Source organism: Podarcis muralis, chromosome 1 (genome assembly GCF_964188315.1).
Source record: "Podarcis muralis chromosome 1, rPodMur119.hap1.1, whole genome shotgun sequence".
NCBI lineage: Eukaryota > Metazoa > Chordata > Lepidosauria > Squamata > Lacertidae > Podarcis > Podarcis muralis.
Window position 1 is genome coordinate 42,252,040 of NC_135655.1, and position 9,557 is coordinate 42,261,596.

Consider the following 9,557-nt stretch of genomic DNA (forward strand, 5'->3'; position numbering starts at 1 on the left):
CTGGCACGCAGAGAACAAGTTTGTTATTAACATATAAGATCCCTATACCAGAAATTCAGCATATGTTTCTCTTTCCCACTGACAGTGTGCTTAAAGTTCATCAGACATTTTTCTTGTAATTCTTCATTTTCTGATATGGGTAATTTGTGTTTCACCTTAGCGGCTAGTATTTCATTCAAAGCTGTACAGAGATGTCCAAGTTTGCATATTTATGGAATCCTGCAATTTACTTTCTCTCTCTCCATTGGCCATGTCACGCCCTGCCCTGGACCTCTCAACCATCACAAACTTTTTACATTTACTTGTCAAAGTGATATCCCAGCATAAAAAAATAAACATGTTTCCTAAACTGGGCTCAAAATCTTTTGTTTTGTTTTGTTTGCACAGCTAATTGTGTGATTATATTATTCATACATGGACAGAGTTCCACCCACCACCCATACCAAGATCCAGGGCTCTCTGTACTTTCACACACACACCCCATTCCCTCCATCACTAAGGACCACTGTGCTCTTCTCTGAGGGTTCACATGCGTTTTCTTAGCAGGCCAGTCCTATCCTGTAAAGCAAACAGAAGTGTGCAGTAGCTGAACAGATGTACTGAAAATGTAAAGGAACCTCTTGCCAAACATTTTTGCTTACTGAATTAAATTAGAAAAGGGGCAAAGCTGTAAGTTTTCCTTGACACCAGCCTCCCACAAGCTGGTGCTCCACATGCTTTGAACTCCAACTCCCATCAACCCCAGACAGCATGATCAACAGTCAGGGATTATGAGAGTTGTACAGTGGTACCTCGGGTTAAGAACTTAATTCGTTCTGGAGGTCCGTTCTTCACCTGAAACTGTTCTTAACCTGAGGTACCACTTTAGCTAATGGGGCCTCCCACTGCAGCTGCACCGCTGGAGCACGATTTCTGTTCTCATCCTGAAGCAAAGTTCTTAACCCAAGGTACTATTTCTGGGTTAGTGGAGTCTGTAACCTGAGGCGTCTGTAACCTGAGGTACCACTGTAGTTCAAAACATCTGGAGTACACCAGAAAGGGGATGTCGGCTTCACACAATCCAATGTCGCCACATTATTGCTCTCTTGCTGTTTGGAGGGGTAAAGGTACCTCTGACCATTAGGTCCACTTGCACAAAAGCAAGACAACCCCCCACAGAACATCTGTGGCATGAAACGTCACAGCATTTCACCGGAAGCTGTTGGACATGCACTGCCTGGACGTATATGAATCTCAGGCTAGAGTGCAACAAGCCACACCAAGGCAGGAAATAATGAGGTTGTTGACTTTTGTTTTTCGGCTAAAAAAAAAAATATCTGCAGGACAGGAATATACACCAAACATTTAACCCCCAGCCCCAACAAAGAATCCCGGGAGCTATACTTTGTTAAGGGTGCAGGGAACTATAGCTCTGTGAGGGGTAAATCCCTGGATTCTCGTGGGAGGTGTTTGCGCTTTAAATTTATGGCGTGCACGCGATTATTGTCTAACTACCGGGAAGGTGCGAATGGAGTGGAGAGTAGCCGGCGTTGCTAAGTGTCAGTCATTACTACAGGCTGGCTTGTTCTGTCCACTTGCCATCCTGGCTCAGGTACACGTCTATTGTCACCTTTGCAAAGCAGGACACGTGTCAGCAGGGCTGCATTCCCTATCCTTAAAGCCCAGTGACGGAAAAAGCGACACTTGGTGGCACATCTGCTTTCTCAGCAGCGCTGAAGGTACAGAACCCGCGACGCCGGGTGTGTCCTAGAAAAAAATATACAGGCTAGTGAGTCCACCCAAGTCTGCAACCCGAGGGTCACTTCCTTCGGATCAAGCCCCATGGAAATCTGTCCGAAGCCTCACTACGCATCGCTTCAAAGCAGAGCAACAGCAACCAAAACATCCCCTAAACGATAACACGCCCCGTCGTGCAAAACCCTTATTAAGCCTCTCCTCGTCCGCTTCCCACAGTAGCGCAGGGCAAGATCCTCCTTCAGCGCCGGAGTCGGAGGGGTCGAAGATGCTTCACTTTTCATCCTGCGCAGGCGCCGCTTCGCCGTGTTTGGGTGGTGGGGAGAAAGCAGCGGAGAAGCCGAGTAATTCGGCGCCTGCGCATCGGGCTCCTTCCTCGGCTCGCTCGAACTCTCGCGCGGTATCGCGGTGACTGGAGTCGGTTCCCGTTCAAACGCTGGCGGGAGTTGGACGGCGCCGGTCCAGATAAAGCGCAGGAGGAGGCGGGGAGTCCGCTCCGTTGTGTCTCGAGGGCCTTGTCCAGTTAGCCGAAGGGAACTATTGTGCTGCGGCCTTTGGCCGCTAATACGCTGTGCGCTCTGTACATGCCCAGGAGAAATACTTAACCTCGTTGACGCTTGTTATCCACTGAGCCGAGGGAAGTTCCCGGGGTGCTGCTCTTCCTTGGGGGCTTGGAGGCCTCCGGAGAATTTACGGTATGTGTGGGTTGTATTTGCAAATAGGTGGCTGGGGGTGCAGCCTTAAACGACGCCACCCCGCAAAGGCCATGGCTATCCAGATTGATTTGTATGCTGTCAGCTGATTGATAACGCAGCTCTTGAAGATGAAGCTGGCATGCAAATAAAATGATTAAAATCAGTCAGTCATGATAAAACTCATAAAAGAGGTGCTGTGGATCAAACTTGTTGGGAAATGATGTCTTTAAATTCTAGGCTGTCAGTGAAAACCTAGTGATGAGGTCAATATGTTTTGTGCATCTTGAAATGGGGCTGGCATTTCCAAGTTTGAGAGATGAGCCAGCACATTCAAAACAAATGCCATATTGTATGGGCATGCCCCTTTTTCAGATCAGCCCTCTGTGTAGTAGAGAATCTGCAAGGAGCATGATTGAAAAAGGGAGGTAACTTGCTGCTGGGTTCTTTATTCTTCACCCACTGCTGGATGTTGTGGTGCTGTGTTTTCCTCTGGTTTGTTTCATTGCTTGTGCCTGAGGTGGCCCCTGCACTTCATCCATCCTATAGGTTGCAGCAGTTTGTCTAACAAACATGCAATGCTTCTTTCCTGTTCTTACAGGCTTTCAATATGGAGAATGAGAAGTCCAGGATTCCTGTCTACAGTGTCCAACAGCCCAAAGTGATCAGTATGCCAACAGGTGTGTTAGGCTCTTGAGAGAACTACCGTGTTGTTACTGTATAGCTGTGTTTTCACCCCTATGTTGCTCATCTTCAAGTGCTCATCCTAACAGCTGTGGTAGCCAGGATGAATCTCCCAGGCTAGGGGATGGCTGGAGAACCTGTGGCCCTCCAGATGTTGCAGCACTCCAGCTCCCATTGGCCAATAGTCCGTGGTGATGGGAGCTGGAGTCCAGCAATTTTTAGAGGCCCACAGGTTCCCTCTCCTGCCTAGAATTTTCTAATAAGCTGCTTGCCCTGAGTTGAGCTCTGCCGTGTGATCAAACCTTAAGTTGGCACCATGTGCCCAGACCTTCACTGAACCTGCATTGAAATGTCATCTAGGTAAAACAAGGGCCAAACTATTTACCTTTCTAAATGCCTGGTGTGGGTTTTTAGGGAGAGAAAAAGTGGGTCTTCAAATGCTGTTTAAATGTGGAGACTGAGGGAGGTGTTGTCAATCGTGTGAGTTATTGAGTTTCCTTTTGTTTTTAAATGGATTCCTTATTTGCAGATCCACATTCAAAAAAGCAATGTTTTGTCAAACCTGACCTGGGCCCCTTGAAAGCTCCTGATTTCACTTTTGGTGAAAATGTTCCTGTGCGTACTGCCCTCAAAGACACAAATCAAAGGTAAATATAAGTGTATACTACCATTGAGATTTTCTATGGAAGCTCTACTGAAAGTGCCCTAGACACCTGGGTTGCACTTGACTGGGATATGAAGAAATAGACAGCCTTCTTCAAAGCCATGCTTAGTTTTTGGAACTCCTTACCCATTTAGGCCTCTCTTCTACCAGCTGATCTGTTGTCATTATTGCCTCTACTCTATTTTATTATTGTTAGTCCTGCCTTCCCGCCCCTGCTTTTTTTATAAAAACATGTTTAGATGTGCAGACTGCTTTGAGCCCTTCTTTTAATGGAAAGGTGTTGTAAAATAACTTTTAAAAAGCGAACAAAGCTTGTAATCATTGGTATTTAACAACAAACATGACTGCTTGGCATTTCTCAGCAAATGTGCTGCTTTATCCTAGAATCAATAGAACCAACCGCACTAACAAGGAGCTTGGAGGTTACGTTGTCCATCCCTTGCTTGACACAAGCTGCAAGTACAGCATTGCTATGCAACCTCTGCCAACCAGCTTCTGGTTTAATGTCCCAGTGGTGTCCAAACTTTTTTTCAAAGAGGATCAGATTTGATGAACTGAAGGGCCGTGGGGGCCAACCAAAGGGCCACCCCAAGGTTGTTGAGCTTTTTTTTAAGGATTTTACCCCAGGAAAGAAACTGCCACAGGGGCAGGTTAAACCAACCAGTGGGCCGGATTAGGCCCGGAAACGGACTTTGGACATGCCTGCCCTAAGTGAATGTGAGCCCACCACCACCTGATGTAGTCTCATTCAGCCTGTACTATTCTAAGTTCTTTTACAGCTCAGGAGTAGGTTACTTGAGAGACTGCCTTATCCCTTATGCATCTAGTAGATTGTTGCAGTTTGCAAGTTTCTCCTGCAAGTGCCAAAGATCTCTGAAGCCTGCTCTATAGTAACTCGGAGCAAGACTTTTAGTGTGGCTGCCCCTGTTCTGTGAAATAGCATTTCTGTCAATAGCATTTCTATCTGCACTTTCTGGAAACAGTTGAAGGTTATGTTCGAACATACTTTACCAGCTGCATAATGGATCTGTACCCTGAATGTGCACTTGTTGGGATGGTTAGCCTTGTTTTAAATGTATTTGCCATTTTGTGTTCTTAATTGTTTTAAATTATTTTATGTGTAAAAACGCCTGGAGATGGTGGTTTGGAAGGTTTAATTATTAATTATTAAATTAATAATAATATAAGTAATTAATAGGTTTCTCATAATTTTTAGCCAAAAGCTACTTCCTTGCAATTTCTACACTTGATGAAATGTACCAAATGGTGCGAAGGAATTTTGGGTTTAAATAATGGCAAATGTTCAGAGGATCAAGCTGTTAGTTGGTTTGGCTTTGTAATAATAATAAAAGCTACAAATATCATTATTTAACTCTATTAAGGTTCATGAAGAAGGCAACACAGCCACCACCTAAGAAAGCAGCAACGTCAAATGCTCGAACGTGAGTGCCCCCAAGCAAAGCTGTTTCTTACGCATTTTCTTTCTCTGCTTCCTACTCGTTCACAACGTGACTATATATGTATATAGTTTTTTAATTCTGTTTAATTTTTTTGAATGACCCCCCCCCCCCTATTTTTTAGTGGTTCTTACTATTATCTGTAAGCCGCCTTGAGTCCCATCAGGGAAAAGGGCGGCCTATATAATAAATGTTGTTGTTGATTCCACATAGGAATGGATTTAGATCAAATTAACATTTCTTAAATGATGACCTCATTTAAGAAAATGCAGAATATCATATAAACATCATGATGTATTTCTATGTTTATTTTGCATTATGTGATTTTTCTTTAAAGTCACCATACAGCTTCAGTGTGCAGCTATATACAGTCATACCTTGGTTTTCAGACAGCTTAGTTCTCAAATGTTTTGGCTCCCGAACACTGCAAACCCGGAAGTGACTGTTCCAGTTTGCAAACTATTTTTGGAAGTCAAACGTCTGACGGGGCTTCTGCGGCTTCCGATTGGCTGCAAGAGCTTCCGGACATTTTGGAAGTCGAACAGACTTCTGGAATGGATTCTGTTCGACTTCCAAGGTACAGCTGTATATGCTTCTGAATCCATGGTGAACACTGAAATGTCCAAGAGTAGTAAATAGCAAAGCTCTGAATGCTGTTATCATAAGCTGGTCAGAATGTGCTTCTTGATTAGAATATTCCTCACATAGGGCCCTAAACTAGGAACTGCAGGTTTGCTGGATCTTCTTTTTTCATACATTTAAAGGTGAAAAAGATTTCGGAGCCCAGTCCTTGCATGCAAAAATGCATCCCCTATTACCCCCAAGCTGTCTTCATTTCAGCTGTGTAACTTAGGGCAGGGATGCTGGGAGGGAGTCATTTTGTTGCTGCTATTGATAAATAGTTGGGAGTCAGAAATCCTTAACTGGGTAAACTACCCAAAGATCTGGTACACCTGGATCTACTTTCTCCCCTCTGCCCATGTCTTAAATGACAACTCATGTATATTTACCTCTTTCTATCTATGGTGTTCTGTGTGAGCTTTGTCTGAATGTTAAATGCAGACAAACTGCTCATCCACGATGCATCACTGATATGCTTTTGATCCTATAGCCCTATGAGCAGATACAGACGGGAGGCTGAGCTCCGGAACAAGAACAAGCAGTTGGAGTCTGCTAAATGGGAAGTGAGCTCAAAGCTGATGGAAGCAGAGGTAGGAAACAAACTTGATTCTGGTAAATTCATGGAGAATAAGGCCATTGATGGCTACCAGCCATGGTGGCTGTATGCTACCTCCCAAGGTCAGAGGCATGTTGCCTCTGAATACTAGTAACTGGAGAAGAACAGTGGGAGAGGGCTGATGCACTTGTGTCATCTTTGTGGGCTTCCTATAGGAATCTGGATGAGCACTGTGGGAAGCGGGATGCTGTACTAGGCAGGCCTTTTGGTCTGATCCAGCAGACCAAATCCTGGACAAGTTGCTAAGGTATCTTGTCCTGGCATTGGCTCACTGGACTGTACTTGCCCAATGGGCCACACTGTGTGTGTGAGGTTGTTTAAAAAATATGTTACCAGATTTAAACAGGTTTTGAAAAGGCCATCCAAGAAATTGGCTTGTAGAAATATTGTTAATGCCTGCTCATGCCAGCGGTCTATGCGGGGTGGAGGGCAGGCTTGCTTCCCTCTAGTGTGCAGTTTTTCATCCCTCCTGCGCCAGGCAAGCAAATCTTAAATGCTTGAAGGCCTAATAAAAACTGGTGCTCTGCTGTTTGGTTTAGTTATCTCTACTTGCAGAAAGATCTGAAGAATACGAAGGAGCAGTGTGATAGTCTGGAAAAAGAAAACCAGAAGCTGAAGAAATTTCAGGAGAGCTGCATGTTGATCTTGGCAGCTAGGAATTGTGATCCAGGTATAAAATACAGATGCTTCTCTGCTCTCTCCCCTGTACATATACATCTGCAGTATACCATCACTTTCTCCCAAATGTCTTAATGGAATTTAAATTCCTTGGATAAAGTTCCCTGTGATTTCTTTTTCTTTTCTTTCTTTCTTTCTTTCTTTCTTTCTTTCTTTCTTTCTTTCTTTCTTTCTTTCTTTCTCTTTCTTTCTTTCTTTCTTTCTTTCTTTCTTTCTTTCTTTCTTTTTTAGTTTCTTCCTACACTGGATGCAAGGAGGTTGCAGGGTCTTTTGGGACCTCCTGTGATTAGGGCACATACACAGGAACACCTGTACACTTCTAGGTGCTTCTTTTTGGTTATCCCACTGAGTGTATGGGAGTGCTGGAAGCAGGGTCAGGGGGATGCGCTGATATTGGGACCCCAGTGCCCCACATTTGCCTTCATGTATTCTTGGAGGAATGTGCAAAAAGGACTATGAGCTGGGTTTCAGTACAGGTTAAAAATCGGAGTGAATGTATGAAACTGTTTTAAGGTTAATTTGGACCATTGGTCAATCTAGCGCAAGCTTATCTACTGATGGGCAGCCACACTCCAAGGCCTAGAGCAAAAATCTTTCCCAGTAGTGCGGCTTTAAGTGGAGATGGCAGGGGTTGAATCTTCTGCATGGAATGCATGTGTTTCACTGCTGAACTTATAGTCCCTCCCCATGCGATCACACTGTGATCTGCAGAATCTTTTAAATTCTTAATTTGGTGTTTTAGATGGGTGAGGGGGTTATTGGTTTGTGTGGGGCGGTGTTCTTGTTTTTATTATGTATCTTGTTTTTATCTTTATTTTTATGTCGTGAACTGCCCTGAGATCTATGAATGAATGGCAGTGTATAAATTTAATAATAAATTTTGAGTTGCTTATTAAGGATAGTCCCAGAACTATGGGAATGGAGGCCATGCTTCTGGTAAATTAATGGCATATGTATGGTTCTGACTTGTAAATGTTTTTGGTTTTTTTCCTTTTCATTCCAATTAGCCACAGGTGACAAAATTTTGGAAGAGGATGAGGAGAACAAGAAGACACAGGCTGAAATAATGGTGAGAGAATGAACCCGTTTCCTCTTCCCTAGAAAACTGCTTGCCTGACTCTTTCCCTCCTGCAAATTTTCTTCTATGTATTTTGTTGAGTTCCAACTGTCATGGGTCCTAAATAACTACGGAGATACCTTCTGAATATCTCCAGGACAGAATTTGACAGAACTGCTGGCCCTGATGCAAGGCAGTCAATGTGATGACCTCTACATGTTGCTAGGCGACTGTTGTCATCCCTGACCATTGGACATGCTGGCTGGACCCCACTTTGTCAACCCCTTCTTGTGACTTTTCTTTCAGGACTTGATGGAGAAGCTGACTACTGACCTTGAAGTATTCACCCAGATGGCAAAAGAGCAAAAAGAGAATCTTCAGGTAAAATACGAATTGTCTTCCTTCTCCATTACTGCCAACGTACAGAGCATTTAAGCCTGATCACCACCACTGCTAGGTCTCTAGACACAGAGCCAACACCACACAAATTCCCTTCTTTTAAATGTTTTTTCTTGTCTGCTCACCTGATGCTAACCACACCTCCATATATGTATGCAAACTTCTTACTTCTGTTTGGCAAGAGGGGAAAGGCCTGAACGGACAGCAACTTTGCACTGCAAGCAAGCCACTTTGCAGAGTGATCTTGTACCTGCTAACTGAAAACAAGTCGTGTAAACCTTGAAGGCTAGCAAATTTATTTATGGCATAAGCTTCATGGACTTCAGTACTTAATGTTTTTGCTGCCTTTCTGAAAACTGAAAATACAAGTTGTGTGTAGAATACATTAACTATTAATTTTCTTTCCTCGTAGAAGACACATGACAAATGGAAGCAGGTGGAGGAGGAACAGGCCCATTTCTTAGAGCAGGAGCAGTGTTTTCATAGAGAAATGGAAGATTTGTTTGCCATTTTGGATCAGGCAGAGGAACTCAATTCATCATAACAAGAACTGAGCCATGTAATCTTGTGCTGATCTGCTTCCTTATTGGACTCCAATATATAGAGCAGGGGTATCCCTTGGAACTTTTATAGTTTTAATAAGGTTTGTCTTTGAAACCCTTTGGGGGTTTTTTCCTTTTCTCTGTTTTGTTTTTTGTAAATAATTTTTTGGGGGTAATTAATTGATTAAAATAAAATCAATTTAGAATGAGAATCATACATAGGATTTCTTTTTTTTCTAATACAATGAAATAAAAGAATCAATATAAATGGAATTTTAAAATACAGCATCTAGTACAACTTATTACAATTGCTACATCAAGTATAGAAAGCATTGTGGTCTGTCAAGGCCAACAGCAGTTTTCAAGTAGTTCTTGGGGAAATTTGGGAATCAGTGCAGTGGTTCCCCCCTTTT

At 43.4% G+C, this 9,557-nt stretch overlaps 1 protein-coding gene across 1 annotated transcript; it reads left to right on the forward strand.

Moving 5' to 3' along the window:
- Window positions 1-2,266: 2,266 nt before the first annotated feature.
- KNSTRN (kinetochore localized astrin (SPAG5) binding protein) lies at window positions 2,267-9,356 on the forward strand. The gene is made up of 9 exons (XM_028722612.2): window positions 2,267-2,429; window positions 3,028-3,106; window positions 3,640-3,757; window positions 5,157-5,216; window positions 6,343-6,442; window positions 7,024-7,138; window positions 8,154-8,215; window positions 8,510-8,584; window positions 9,015-9,356. Exons 2-9 carry the CDS (start codon window positions 3,037-3,039, stop codon window positions 9,144-9,146), a joined length of 732 nt encoding a protein of 243 aa, XP_028578445.2. The 5' UTR covers window positions 2,267-2,429; window positions 3,028-3,036; the 3' UTR covers window positions 9,147-9,356.
- Window positions 9,357-9,557: the final 201 nt, after the last annotated feature.

Excerpts from the sequence above, each read along its gene's own strand:
- KNSTRN (XM_028722612.2), top strand. The coding sequence starts at position 3,037 with ATGGAGAATGAGAAGTCCAGGATTCCTGTCTACAGTGTCCAACAGCCC. Across the intron at positions 5,217-6,342 it reads GCAACGTCAAATGCTCGAAC|CCCTATGAGCAGATACAGAC; the intron begins GTGAGTGCCCCC and ends TTGATCCTATAG. Across the intron at positions 6,443-7,023 it reads CAAAGCTGATGGAAGCAGAG|AAAGATCTGAAGAATACGAA; the intron begins GTAGGAAACAAA and ends CTCTACTTGCAG.